Source organism: Phoca vitulina, unplaced genomic scaffold, assembly GCF_004348235.1.
Source record: "Phoca vitulina isolate PV1807 unplaced genomic scaffold, GSC_HSeal_1.0 scaffold12, whole genome shotgun sequence".
Classification (NCBI taxonomy): domain Eukaryota; kingdom Metazoa; phylum Chordata; class Mammalia; order Carnivora; family Phocidae; genus Phoca; species Phoca vitulina.
The window spans coordinates 8597262-8613023 of record NW_022589715.1 but is presented as its reverse complement, the minus strand read 5'-3'; the positions used below and the strand labels follow the sequence as shown (position 1 = coordinate 8613023).

General features: G+C 37.6%; 1 protein-coding gene across 4 annotated transcripts in view; it reads right to left on the bottom strand.

Annotated features, from left to right (window-relative positions):
- The window catches only part of EML4 (EMAP like 4), a 147012-nt gene that overhangs the window by 28214 nt on the left and 103036 nt on the right, over nucleotides 1–15762 (bottom strand). For all 4 annotated transcript variants that reach the window (XM_032410390.1, XM_032410391.1, XM_032410392.1 and 1 more), the window contains 6 exons: nucleotides 12612–12746; nucleotides 12365–12500; nucleotides 2768–2919; nucleotides 1140–1265; nucleotides 922–1053; nucleotides 135–202 (listed from right to left, as the gene is read on the bottom strand). In XM_032410390.1, coding sequence (XP_032266281.1) covers nucleotides 135–202; nucleotides 922–1053; nucleotides 1140–1265; nucleotides 2768–2919; nucleotides 12365–12500; nucleotides 12612–12746 — 749 coding nt within the window. The remainder of the gene's footprint in view (nucleotides 1–134; nucleotides 203–921; nucleotides 1054–1139; nucleotides 1266–2767; nucleotides 2920–12364; nucleotides 12501–12611; nucleotides 12747–15762) is intronic.

The window sequence follows — 15762 nt, the reverse complement described above, 5'->3', positions numbered from 1 at the left end:
TAAGAGCAACAAGCATATTCGTGTGCCACTTAAAAAGATTAATTCTCTAGATCCGATCGAGAACATTCCTGAATAATGATTAAACATCCCACCACTTCAGAGTACTCAGCTCACATTTCCCTTCAAGACCCTACCTGCCTGAGTGCGTTCCTATGGCCACCACTGTGCCACTTGGATGAAAATCTGCACAGTGTCCTGGTTCCTAGAAGAGAGACAGACAGCTGTTGGGGAGTACATGAGAAAGTCTCCCTAGATCTATGGGAATAGTGGCAAAAACATTTGAAAATAATTGGTTTCATATAAACATGGAATTCCAATCAACTTCTTTGTAGCCAATGAAAAATACCACACTGATATGAGAGGAAAAAGAATTTCAGAGCAGGAAGGGGTATGTTGGCAAAGTGGCGAGGGTAAAGGACAGCCAGCTCGTGGCTAGGCAGTGGAACAGTAAGGATAATAACAACGAACATGTATACAGTTCTTTAGTCTGCAAAGAACCTGTATACACCTTTGGGCTAGAAAAGGTGGATGTCTGGGTGGGGAAGGGAGAAAATACAGTAAGAGATCAACTCTAAAAGAAGATAGTAGTCTGTCAGTGAGCAGCGCTTACTGAATCCAACTGCACCACCACCAGAGGCCCAAACATTTCTGTAACAATTAATGCTCCATAAATATGTCAAATCTTTTTTTTTCTACTGAAGCTGATAGAAAAATTGAGCTTTTGCCCTAACTTGCTTCTTTAGAGTGGGTTCAATGTTATACTTTGTGACTAAACATTCTCCCCTTACCTCATCCCCTTTACTAAACTATATAAAAACACTTGGTTTTAACCAATGCTGAGTCCTTTTTCCTTTGCTGCTCCGAACTGCCATTTTAGGGAGTTTCTGTGGGAAGATTATGATCACATTTTGCTTTACTCACATCTACGAGCCTGGTCCATTCTAGCCTGTGTTCCACTGAGTTCCACATGCACACCTGTCTGTCCTGAGCACATGTCAAGAGCAAATCTTTGAAGGGATGTGTGGCAAGACCCCAAAGCTCATCTGTATGACCCTGAAAATGAAAATATACCCATTGTTATAAGAAACAGAGGGTATCCTCAAAAATATTCAGTTAATGGTTAAAACCATACATCTTACCTGCACTTCTATTTGGAAGCCATCATTAAATGTTCCCCGTAAAATGAAATTTCGTGATGTGCCTACTAAAAATTGATCTGCCTTTCCTTCCGCTACAGCTCTGATTGTTCCATAATGATCAGGAACCTAAAAAGTAAGGTCACCATACACATAACAACATGTATTAATTACTACCTGAAGACTGCATTTATAGCTGTAAGCAATTATGGGGTAATAAATGACAGAATTCCAAATCTGAAAGTCACATGGTAATATTATACTAATGAGTTTATTTGTTCAATTACATTTTATTACACAGAAGTTATCATGCACTATCATCAACATTTTAAATTTATATTTTATATGATTTCAAGAGTTGGGTTAGGTGTAGGGGAAAAAAGTTCTATTAGACTACATGAAAAATGTGGTCTGGTTTTGTTATTTACCAGTTATTTTATTTGGGGTACATCATCTAGCCTAAGACAAATTTATCTATAATATGGGGAAATAATAATATATATCCTACCTATTCTTGATTGTTGTAAGGAAGAAAATATAAGAATAACACATGTGAAATTTGTTAACTAAAAAGCAGTATATTGTGAAGTGTTACAAGTGTCCTTCATAGGACTCCTTGGGAGATCTCATTTAATGCACTACATGGTATACTCTTGGTGAATGGTGTATTAATAAGATAATAAGCCCAAGCAATGACTCTGAAATAATGCAATTCTTCTTTATGAAGGAGGACCCAAAGTGACTGCTGAAAGCACAAATAATTGAATTCCAAAGATAATCCAAATTGATGTTAGAAATGGCAAAGGGAGGAATAAAACAGATGGTGAGGCTTTTGATTACAAAGGATATGAGTTATCTGTGGAAAAAAATTAGTAAAGGAAGTGGCATTTCCATTATGAACCTAAGTTTGTGATAAAGTGACTCTTTTGACTTCTTGTCTATCTTCTGGGAAATAAAACCCAAGAGCAGTACTATTGGGATCTTCTTTTTTTTAAGAAAAGATTTTGTCTGGAAAACGTGTTGAAAACACTAAGCACAAATTCAAAATTTAAGTCACCAAAAAAACAGAAGCAATACTAAACTATGTGAAATTTGCCCTTGCTTTGAGAAACACTGACCTATAGAATACTATTCTTAACCATTTCACTTCCAGAGACCTCAATTCAATTAGCAAACTTTCCCTGAGCACAGAATACTTGTCAGGTGTGGTGGATACTCTTGGTGCATGACATGAAGCAGACACATACACAGATAATTAGTGATTATCATTAAGCCCATTGTTTAAAAGATTATTTTCAAGTTTTAAAATCAAACTGGTTATTTTTTATAGAGTTGGATACTGTATCTGGTGAATGCTGAATTTTAAGTCTGCATGGTTATATTTTTGGATTACTAAAAAAGTAATCTCAGAAATAAAAACTACTTAGTCTGCCCTATATATATGTATATATATGTATGTATATTTTTACTCTTTCCAATAAGTTTGTTTAATGAATAGTCTTTTTCTTTCTGCTTTTTGAGAGAATGAAATGATAAAAATGTGTACCAATTTCCCAGGAAAGTGTGTTAACTTATTGTGGGATGAAGACAAGCATTTAGAAGACTTAGTATTTTAAAATTTTCATCCTTACCTCTATTTCTCTTTCAGGATTCAGATCATGATCCCACAGAATTATTTTTCTGTCTTTCCCTCCTCCAGTTAATAACATTCCATTTCTCATCTGACAAAGTGTGAACACACTGCCATCATGAGCTTTGATTTGTTTGCTGATCTGATAAACACCTAATAAGATGAGAGAAAAAAAATAAAAACACTATTGATATTTTCCATCACTTTAGTGTCTTTTTGGAAGAAAACTTGACAGAATAAAGAATCAAAAGTTCACCCTTCTGCATTTATGTTAATATTTAGTTACTCTGAAAACATTTCAAAATAATTCTTACAAAAGGATAAGCTGAAGTAGTGATAATTCCACAGACAACAGAGGATACATTAGCTTCAGAACTTACTATCTCTTATAATCATCCTACCTGGTAGGTAGGGTAGGTATTACTTTTCTGATTTTAGAGCTGAGGACACAGAGGTATAGAAGTGGCTTAACCAATACCGCATAGCTAGTGACAAAGCTGTGATGAGGACTCAAGTCCACTCAATGTTCTTTTAAGCTTCCCAAAAGTCTTCATTTCCTGCTGAGGTAACAGCCATAATATTTAACATTTAATAACCACTGTTGGGATGCCTGGTGGCTCACTCGGTTAAGTGTCTGCCTTTGGCTCAGGTCATGATCCCAGGGTCCTGGGATTGAGCCCAGGGTCAGGGTCCCTGCTCAGCAGGGAGCCTGCTTCTCCCTCTGCCTGGCGCTCCCCCTCTGGCAAATAAATAAATAAAATATATAAAAAAAAATAACCACTGCTGACGTGGAGGCCCTCTGCTCTGCCAAAGACTGCCCCTTTACTTGCTAAGAAAAGGAGGACTGGGAACAGTACTGTGATGGAAGTGGGCACTAGTAGCCTGGAGCAGTGCCTTTTGACCAACTAGAGTAGTATTTTAAAAACCAGTTTGGTTGTACCAATGTCATGGCTGAATGACAGCCCAGCTTTCTTATATGCCCATAGCACTTTACAAGTACCCAGGGAGGGACAAGGCAGGGCCATAAAAAAAATATCTTAAGTCCACGTGGATATTAAAAAACAATTTATACACACACACACACACACACACAATTGACCACTGAACAACATGGGTTAGGTGTACCAACCCCTTGTGCAGTCAAATATCTGTGTATAGCTTTTGACTCCCCCAGAACTTAACTACTAATGGTCTACTCTTGACAGGAAGCCTTAATAATATCAATAGTCAATTAACACCTATTTTGTATGTTGTATGTATTACATACTATATTCTTCCAAGAAAGCTAGAGAAATTATAATTAAGAAAATCTTAAGAGGAGCACCTGGGTAGCTCAGTTGGTTAAGCTTCTGCCTTCAGCTCAGGTCATGATCTCAGGGTCCAGGGGTAGAGTCCCACATCAGGCTCCCCGCTCAGTGGGGAGTCCACCTCTCCTTCTCCCTCTGCCCCTCCCCCCTGCCCCGTACTGTCTCTCTCTCTCAAATAAATAAAATCTTAAAAAATACATTAACAGTACTGTACTGTAAAAAAAATCTGCATATAAGTGGACCCATGCAATTCAAACCCACCTTGTTCAAGGGTTGGCTATGTATAGTATATATGTGTGTATATTTTATATATAATCAGATTTTTCTTTATATTATTTATTTATTTATTAAGTAGCCTCCACACCAATTGGGGCTTAGACTCATGATCCTGAGATCAAGAGTCACATGCTCCACTGACAGAGCCAGCCAGGCACCCATCAGACCCTCTTTTTTCAGGGTGAGGGTAAGATTTTATTTTTAAAGATTTTATTTATTTATTTGACAGAGAGACACAGTGAGAGAGGGAACACAAGCAGGGGGAGTGGGAGAGGGAGAAGTAGGCTTCCTGCTGAGCAGGGAGCCCAATGTGGGGCTCAATCTCGGGCCCCTAGGATCACTGACCTGAGCTGAAGGCAGACGCTTAGTGACTGAGCCACCCAAGCGCCCCTGAGGGTAAGATTTTAGTACTCAAACTATAACCACTTCATTTCCTGAGAACTACTTCTTTGGTATTCATGATACCTTACCTCAATGAACCTCTTTGTCTGGCTGGTGAGACTGGCAGAGCAAGAGTAAAAGCTCTTTGGAAGATACCCTGTAGAATTAGTTACTAAGTTAAAAATGGGAAGGCAGCGCCTTGTTTAAATATGGCCAAAGTAAGTCAATAAGTAAATCTCATATCACTTGGAATAATGAAAAAAAATTACAGGTTTAAAAATTATTCAGAGAGAAATGGGTGAAGGTGGTTAAAAGGTACAGACTTCTAGTTATAAGATAAATAACTTCTTGGAATTTAATGTACAGCATGGTGACTACAGTTAACAATACTGTATTATATATCTGAAAATTAGGCTGCTAAGAAAGTAGATCTAAAAGTTCTCATCAAAAGAGAAAAATCTAGGGCGCCTGGGTGGCTCAGATCATGATCCCAGGGTCCTGGGATCGAGTCCCGCATCGGGCTCCCTGCTCAGCGAGGAGCCTGCTTCTCCCTGTGCCTCTCTCTCTGTCTCTTATGAATAAATAAATAAAATCTTTAAAAAAAAAAAAAGAGAAAAATCTGTAACTGTGAGGTGATGGATATAAACAAAACTTACTGTGATCATTTTGCAATATAAACATACACCAAATCAAATTATTATGTTATATATCTTAACATATGCCAGTTATATCTCAATGAAACTGAAAAAATTGTTCATTTTCTAAATTGTTCATCAACGGAAGAATGGATAAAATATGGTATGTTCATAATATGTAATATTATTCAGTCATTAAAACGAATGAGGTACTGATACATGCCACAACATGGATGAACCTTGAAAACACTAAGGTTCCAATAAAAGAAGCCAGTCACAAAGGACCATATATTGTATGATTCAATTTACGTGAACTGTCCAAAAGAGGCAAATCCAGAGACCAAAAGTAGACAAATGGCTGCTAGAGGCTGAAGGGAGGGAGAAATGGGAAATGACTGCTAACGGGTCCAGTGTTTGTTTTTGGGGTGATAAAATGTTTGGAAATTAGACAGTGGTGATGGGTGTATAATTCTGTGAATGTACGAAAAATCACTTAATTGTACATTTTAAAAGGGTGAGTTTTATGGTCTGTGAACTGCATCTCAATAAAGCTGTCATTGAGATTGTTCACTTTTACTTACCTATTTAAAGGAGCTACCAGTGTATTTAAAAAATTAACTGAAATTTGTAGGGCTCTGGTATCCTTGAAAGAAGAATGCTACAGCTGACTCTAAAAATTACTCAGTGTGAGGGAGCTAGTGGTACAGATATTTAAGAGATGGGCGGGAGAAAGGAAAGAAAGGGCTTGCTGGATTTGGAGTAGAGCTTGCTCAAATCTGCAGAGCTGGGAGAACTCCAACAAACTTGCTATTCACATCAACTCCCTCAGCTCACATCAACATTTACCACCTAAAAATACTTCAAACATTGAACACCACCACAACTGTGTCCAGTAAGACAGCCAGCCAATTATCAATCATGGCCCTGATGTGACCGAGAGGACATCTGAGAGGTGTGAACTTTTAAAGAGTATTGTTGCGCCGGGGGTGGGGGGTGGGGGCAAAGAGCTTACTTTCTAATTCATAGTCAAATTAAAAGAGAGTCTGAGTACCATGCAAGAAATTACAAAAGCAGAGATGTGGAATTTCATGGATCTCCATCAGAATGTAGAAAAACGCAACATAGTATTTTTGCTTTAAATTCAGTCTTCCAGACATGACCACCTCATTAAACACTTAAGATCTTCCTAGAACGATGGAATGTTAGAAAACAGAAAATAAACCTGAGGAACAAATGCTTCATCAAGAATAAAAATATCTAAGTAGTATCAGCTCCATGAGATTTCTACTCTCAAACCTCCTACCCCTTAAGAGTTATTTCCTGAGGAGGACCTAATACTAATTGAGATAAAATTTCTGTGTTTCAAATTTAAACACATTACCAAAGTTCCCTTTAGATAGTATTTACCAATATAACAAATTATTGGTCAAAGATTTCTTTCTCATGGGCCTGTATTTCTGACATTCCAATTTAAGCCAAGTAATGTTTGAAATACCTACCAAGAAAAATAATTATCCTTGAATTTAAAAACCTATTGTATCTCCAGGTGTAATCATGGCCAAGTCTATCCAAGCTTAATTGCAAATACCCCCTTTCTTCACATCTCTAACAGAAACAAAGTTTCCTTAAAAAGCAGTTTACCCTGACTTCAAATAAGGATAATTTGGAGGGCTTTCTGTGCCTGTTTACCTATAAAATTGAATATCAGGGAGACTTTGAAATTTATGTTATATTATCAGCAACTGGGCAAATGTGCTCATGTTGATTATTTGGAGAGTAGGTAAAATGGTGTTTCTTAGTTCCCTAAAGATTTAAGAATAATGGAAATTATCTTGTAATATTCTCAACTTCCCCTCCCCCCACTTTAAACTTATGAATTATTTCATAAAAGAAAAATCTGAACTTTCTCATATAGGTAGGAAATAAGTACCTTGTACTCACATGATAAACAGAAAATACTGAAACAACCTAAGTGTTGACTGGCAGATGAACTGATAAAGAAAATGTGGTGTTAAAAAAAAAAAAATGTGGTGTACACACAAATACACAATGGAATAAAAAAAAAGAAGGAAATCCTGCCATTTGTAACAACGTGGATGGACCTTGAGGGTATTATGCTAAGTGAAACAAGTCAGACACAGAAAGACAAATACTATATGATTTCACAAGTAAAATCTAAAAAAAATGAACTAATAGAAACAGAACAGACTGGTGGTTGTCAGAGGTGGTGGTGGGGGAAATAGGTGACAATGGTCAAAAGGTAGAAACATCCAGATATAAGATGAGTAAGTTCTGGGGATGTAATAATGTATAGCAATGAACAATACTATATTGTATATTTTAAAGATCCTGAGAGTAAGTCTTAAGAATTTGTGGTAATCATTTGACATATATACATATATCATTATGTTGTACACTTTATGAATCAGTTATGAAATTAAACTTCTGCCATCTAAAAACGTCCCTTTATCAGACATGTTATCACAGTATTTTTGGTTGAAAAGGCTGCCAGCCATGGATGCAGAAATACATATCAGGGAATATGCAAAATGGATCAATCTACTGAAATTTTGGGCAAGAATTTAAAAATGGAAACTTTGAGTGTTCTGATCTAAGGTTATACATTTATTTCACTGCACTCATCAAACCCTTCCTCTAGTCCTTTCTAGAACGGAAACCCTCAAATGTAAAGGAAGAAACAAAATTCTTAGCAAGTTTGCCCACAACAGGATCAGTCACGTGGCAGAGTACAATACAGTCTATTTCATGTGCCCAGCAGTTTACGAAGATTAGATTTCCTATTTCCTGTATGCTCATATGCAGATTTTCTTTGCGCAAAGGCTAAGCCACAAGTTTTTTAGACAAAAACCAAAATAAAAACCTCTCCCTGCCTCCCACCTCAGCACATGTCAACAATTTAAGTCACTGTTTTGGTAGACAATGCTGTCCCTCACATTTCTAATACTGAGCAAATGAGCCCAGGAAAAAGAAAACAGAGATGAGTGGGAAAGGTAGTTGATAGTATCATTGTTCTTTCTTTTTTCTTAAGAATCCTCAATCCAGTGCCATCCTTCTCATGAATTTTGAACCTAAACCAGGCAAAAGAAGCTAAAGAAAGCACAGCCAATGATTGAGATCAGGATCACTGGTAATACAATTTAAGGATTAATTTCTATCCAATTCACCCACCAAACTCAGAAATTCAGCTGAATGGATATGGAAAACGCCACTGTAGTATATCTCCCCAAAAATATAGTATAAAAATCTGCACAATGGTAAGAAATCTACAAGTCTACAAATTCCACATTTTCATGAAAATAGTGCTTTCATCAGTACCACTCAACTTTTATTCCTACACTAACACCCAAAGGTAAGATTAAGGTCATTTCCTTAACAAAAGGTTTAACAAATAATTTTCAAACAGCTAGTACCAAACGCCAGACATTGTGTTAGTCCTGGGAAAGTCTATTAGGGAAGACAGACATGTAAATTAGGGCTTTCCTTCTGAGCAGAGAAACAAGGATTCCCTTATTCTTAAGTTATTGGTGGTGATTTCCACGGTCTGATGCAGAGACTCCAGGGAGACAAAGGGAAGTTGTTAAAGTTGTTTCAGTGTATTTAAGGTGAGGTGGATGAATAAGAGAAACCAGGGTGCAATGCTCTGCCATTCCCCAGGGGAAATGTCTCAGGAACCCCAGGTTGGTTCCCTGTCAATCTCCACCTCTTTTCTTGTGGTTTCTCAAGAGTCTGATTGGTTTAGCTAGTTTTCTTTCTGCTGCTACAACCTGTTGCTGTTAATAAAGAATCTCTCTCTGTTCCCAGCCCACTGATTTTAGAACAAGGTCTCTAATTTTCTCTCATAACCTTCTACTTTGAAGGAAGCATGGTACTCTGGGTATTTTTTCAGCTTTATTTTTCTTAAACGGTAAAGAAAAATGGGGTTGAAAAAAGGCTATTTTCAGTGCCATTCCTCTAATTTTTTCATCTACCACAGAAAAGGGCAAAGCAGACTTTGGGCGCAAATGGGACTGGTCCTGGGATGGAGCCCCACACTGGCCTCCCTGCTCAGTGGGGAGCCTGCTTCTCCCTCTCCTTCTGCTGCTCCCCCTACTTGTGCTCTCTCATGCGCTCTCTTTCTCTCAAATAAATTCTTTTTTTTTTTTTTTTTTTTTTTTAAAGATTTTATTTATTTATTTGAGAGAGAGAATGAGAGAGAGAGCATGAGAGGGGTGAGGGTCAGAGGGAGAAGCAGACTCCCTGCTGAGCAGGGAGCCCGATGCGGGACTCGATCCCGGGACTCCAGGATCATGACCTGAGCCGAAGGCAGTCGCTTAACCAACTGAGCCACCCAGGCGCCCTCAAATAAATTCTTTAAAAAAAAAAAAAAGAATATATCTATTTCTGAGGACAATCAGTTTGAGGTAAAGCTAAAGAAATGCCAAGGCCCACTACGAGGGCTGGGAAAAGGGGCTGTAGTTAGAAAAAGAAGGGGACCAAACTACGAGTTTATTCTTTTTCCCTCCTCTGTCCCATTTTACGACATGGACATGCATACTGCCTCATCGAAACCCCCAGACTCAGCCCAAGGGAGACTGAACCCTCTAGTCTTGCTATGTTGGGAAAAGGAGAGGAGAAAGGTAGGAAATGTGCCACAAATGTAGTAATTAGGATAATCATTCTTTATTACTATACTATAAATAACTACTAATCATCAGCCATTAAGATCTTTGGAAACAGGCTTTTGAGAGTCGATAAGGATAGCTTTAATCACTAATTGCTTAGAAAATAATACCTCTAAATTTATAGGGTTTTGGTTTTATTATTCATTTATTATAATAAGTCCAATATCCACAGATAAGACAAAGGTTTCAGTGGGATCCCAATTCCAACAAGTAGAACTCTAAAGTAACAGAGTCTGATTATGTGATGCTTTACTACATTACTATTCTTTTACAATCCATTAAAATAAAAACTTCAATATAAGTCTTTAACAGAGTTGCCTTTACTGAGATCAGTGTCATCCTGCAAGACCTTCCCCCACCCCCCATTTACTCACATAAGATATCTCAGCTCCTAAGGCTCCAGTCTCAGAATAAAATGGAGGCTCTTGCTCTTTTTCATGGATAATTCTTCCTCATATGCCCAATCCAGGTATTCTCATCTCTCTCTTTTTAGTCTCCTCTTCTTTACCGGCAATTCCCGTTTTACTTTCAGGTTTTAGGCAACCTTAAAAAGACTAATGACTGACTCTAGTAACTCTCTACTTCCCATTCCATTTTCATCTTGGATTCTCAAAATTCTCCATCTTGAGACTGGCTGCTCTATACTTAGGTGTTCGGGGGCCTTAATGTTCTATTGATATTGCAAACTACTAAGGACAGTTCTTGGTTTTTATTCTTGACTTCCCTATAAGAGCACTGATAATCCTAGAAACTCTCTCCTCCCTTCTTCAGGGGCATAAGTAAGAGTTCTATCTTGTTAACTTTTTTCATTTATTTATTTTTAAAGATTTTATTTATTTGAGAGCGAGAGCACGGGGGGAGGGGGAGCGGCGGGGAGGGAGAAGCAGAGTCCCTGCTGAGCAGAGAGCCTGATGTGGGGCTGGATCCCAGGACCCCAGGATCATGACCTGAGCCGAAAGCAGTCGCTTAACCAACTGAGCCACCCAGGTGCCCCAACTTTTTTCTTTGAAAATTTCACTTCTGTAATCCTTGCAGGGTCTTTTCTGGTTATCTAACTGGGGGATAAAGGACCCTTGGCCTCGTAACTCTTCTTCTATGGTGAGCTCAACAACCAGTTTTAAGGATTCTTGTGTATAACTAAAAAAATCTTTTTTTTTTTTTTTTAAAGATTTTATTTATTTATTTGACAGAGAGATACACAGAGAGAGAGGGAACACAAGCAGGGGGAGTGGAAGAGGGAGAAGCAGGCTTCCCGCGGAGCAGGGAGCCCGATGTGGGGCTCGATCCCAGGACCCTGGGATCATGACCTGCGACTGAGCCACCCAGGCATCCTAAAAAAATCTGTATCTTAATCCCTACTTAAATTATCAATTACTTAGTATATATTAAACTGATAGTAGGAATTACAAACTGTTTTTTAAAATCAAATTTCCTGGGGGCGCCTGGGTGGCTCAGTCGTTAAGCGTCTGCCTTCGGCTCAGGTCATGATCCCAGGGTCCTGGGATCGACCCCCGCATCGGGCTCCCTGCTCGGCGGGAAGCCTGCTTCTCCCTCTCCCACTCCCCCTGCTTGTGCTCTCTGTCAAATAAATAAAATAAATAAATAAATAAATAAATAAAATAAAATAAAATAAAATTTCCTGGGGCACCTGGGTGGCTCAGTTGGTTAAGTGGCTGCCTTTGGCTCAGGTCATGATCCCAGGGTCTTGGGATCGAGCCCCACATTGGGCTCCCTGCTCAGCAGGGAGCCTGCTTCTCCCTCTCCTGCTCACCCTACCCTGCTTGTGCTCTCTGTCAAATAAATTACATCTTAAAAAAAATAAAATTTCTTTCAAATTGGTTAGCTCTTATCTCTGTTAACTTTTACATGACAAACTGATTCACATTATCCTGGATGCCTCACATTCATATCCATCCTTCTGCCTTTGCTTGCACTGTTTCCCTAAACTGGGATCAAGGTTCTGTATCTTTTGTAGTCTTGTACATTCATTATGGTGTAGCTTAAATACCATTTCTTTTGTGAAGGCTTCACAAAACACTAACGATCAGGATAATTTCTCTCTTAATCTTTATACTGTTTAAATTAACGTATCTATATCATCTCTAATTACTTTGTATTAACCTCCTAAAAGGAAAGGTTGAATATAGTCAAATGTAGGTTATCTATGCTCAGTGAGTAACTGTAAAGAATTTAGTTTTAAAAAACAGATTATCATGAAAAACCTTAAAAACCAAAGTCATTTTGAGGAGTAAGAGCCAGCCTGCAACAGCAGGATGTGTGCATTAAAAGTGAGGACTTTAATGTGAGAATACTGTACCTTTAGGCCCTTTCCCAGGGGTGGGTTCTACAGTAGTTTTGCTCCATATAAGTATGACTCCACCTGAGTCGCCAGTAAGAACATCTCCATTCCCCAAGAATGCTAAACACTGCACAAATTTTGGTTTTTCATATTTCTACGATGAAACAAAGAGAATTTTCAGTTTTCCCTTTGGCATGATGTTTGTTTACTCAACAATTAAAAAATCAAAAGTTTTATAATGAAGTTATAACATTCTGATCCTTACCCCAAAAATTCCCTGTTTTCTTGTTAGTGAATTGCCACTCCAGGTCCAGAAAAAGATATGAGATTTACCACATGTTATTATGGTATTTGCATCTGTTGGATGGAACTCCACAGCCAAAACAACTTCATTTGTTGTCTGTGGATAGAGAAATAAAGCCTTAGATGAATGTATATCCTTATCTCCATAAGTACCAATTATAGCTACTGACAATCAAAGACTGGGAAACATTTTGAGAAAATGTCTTTTCTTCAAAGATCAATTTTCCTGAAAAATTTTAATAGATTTTTAGAATAATGATTTAAATTTGATGTCCTCATACTACTGTATCATCTTTTACGCTATTTACATATAATAACTCTGCACTAGTAAGATGTATGAATTAGTTTTAGATTCTTTTAATTTCTTACACATTCAGGTAAAAGTACACTAAAACTAGCAAATGCAAGAGCCATGTACATTCTATCATAAAGACAGACTGTCATTTTGATGGGAAAAAAAAAAAAAGTCTTATCTTTCTTGGTACTATGGACCAAGAAAATATTACTGATTGAGAGATTCATCATCAGGCTGAGGGCTTAAAAAGTAGATAAACAGAATGGTCACTCTACTGATACCTACAGAAATGGAAAAAAAAAAAAAAAACAAACCGAAAAACGAAGACGTTTTATGCTCTTTCCTCAAAAAAACCTAGAAAGGACAGGAGTTAAGTTTAAAAAGAACTAGAGTGAGACTGTGGAAGAAACAGGCATGAGAGTCACAAAAGAATTACAAATACAGTTTTTTCACTGAAATTACTGAATTGAGGATATTTTTTAAAACAGCATATTTCTATGTATTCAGTAAATCACAACTGAATTATCAAATGTTTTATGGCAAAAGCACCTATTCAAACTTAACAGTGAGGTAAAAAATACATGCTTGTACAGCTGTTTACTGTTAGCTGTTGTTTACTTACAGGGTGAATAATATCCATTTTTTAGAAAGATTTATTTTAGAGAGACAAAGTGCACAAGTGCACACACACGTGGGGGGAGGGGCAGGAGGATAGAATCTTCAAGCAGACTCCAACATGGGGCTCCATCCCATGACCCATGAGATCATGACCTGAGCAAAAACCAAGAGTCGGACACTTAACTGACTGAGCCACCCAGGTGCCCCATTAATGTCCATTTTTTAACTTAGGTAAGAACTTCATGTCTATGAAAGCATTTCTTTTTTGCAAATCAACATGATAATCTTATGAACAAAGTGAGTTAAACATAGTACATTTTATGTTTTTTAAAGTAGGCTCCATGCTGGGCAGAGCTCGAACTCACGACCCTGAGATCAAGACCTGAGCTGAGATCAAAAGTCAGATGCTTAACCGACTGAGCCACCCAGAACCCCTATGTTTTATGTTCTTATACCAATAAAATGAAAAACGAAAAAACTGATCTAAATTTAGAAATTTTCCTGGGACTCCAATATTTCTGCCAATTTTACATTTCTACTAACATTTGAGTTTGAGGGCCTTCTACAGGCACATATATAAAACCCAAACAATCTAATCTAAATGCTTTTCCCCCTTAACTAGAATTCAGGTTATAAGATGAGGAAAAGGGCAGTACCTTTTCTTGCTATATAATTCTCCACAATGATTATATATACGTAGCAGGTCAAAGTAAATTTTAAAGATAATGTTAATAACAAAACAAAAATTAGTCCTCTCTCTTCTAGAGGTGCCTTTTTTTTTTTTTTTTAAGTAATCTTATGCCCAAAGTGGGGCTTGAACTCATGACCCTGAGATCAAGAGTCACATGCTCTCCCAACTGAATCAGCCAGGCACCCTGATGCTACCTTTTAAAAACTGATCAGTCCCTTGTTTTCACTTGGACAAGAATCAAAACTACTTGACAGTTGAATCTTATGCCAAATGGATTAATTGAGGGTTATAAAACTAACTACAAATATTCCCAGTATACAAACCCATAATGCTAGTGTAAGATATTCAATACATAACTTGAAGTAATCTATGAAATTAAATCACTTTGGGTATAAGTGTAGCCTTACAGGATATTTTACTTTTTTTTTTAAAGATTTTATTTATTTGACAGAGAGAAAGAGAGCGTCAGAGACCACAAGGCGCCGGGGCGGGGGGTGGCAGAGGGAGAAGTAGGCTCCCCGCTGAGCAGAGAGCCTGATGCAGAGCTCGATCCCAGGACCCTGGGATCATGACCTGAGCAGAAGGCAGACACTTAACTGACTGAGCCACCCAGGTGCCCCCAGGATATTTTATGTTAGTTTTTATTGGTTTATATTATACATACAGAAAAGTACTCAAATCCTAAGTACATAGCTTGATAAATTTTCACAAACTGAACACATTTCTGTACAGCATCTAGAACAAGAAAAAGAACATTTCTAACATCCCAGAAATAACTTAGATACCTTTTCTAGACACTATCCCCTACGTCTGCTCAAGTAACCATGATCCTGACTTGTAGCAGCATAGATTACTTGGTTTTAACTGGAATCATATAGAATGTACTCCTTTGTGTCTGACCCCATTTTATCTACATATGTGAGATTCACTTCATACTGGTGCATATATTGTAAACTGTTCATTCTCATTGCTGTATTGTATTCCTTTGTATGTAAAGACCACATTATTGATTTATCCATTCTCCTACTGATTGGCATTTGGGTAACTTCCTTTTTTTGGCTACCATTATTTTTGATTGTCTTTTGGTCAACACATGGATATACTTCTGTTGGGTTTATACCTAAGAGTGGAACAGGATGGTAGAGGGTATGCACATCTGTATGTTCAACTTTAGAAGGTAATGCCAAACAGTTTTCCAAAAATGGCTGTGCCGATTTCTATGTTCAACATACAGCAGTGTATGAGAGTTCCAGTTACTTCACACCCTCATAAACCTTGTTATTTTTGTCTACTCTTATCCCTTAGTAATTCCACACATACTAAGCTTGTCAACTTCCATGAAATTCATGCTGGGATTTTGACTATGTTGAAAGTATAGAATAATATGCAGAGAAGTAATATCTTTATAATATTTTCTTCTATCCATGATTATTGTATATTCCTCCATTTATTTAGGTCTTCTTTAATTTCTGTCAATAAGGTTTTGAAGTTGCCTTACTGAATTTTAAA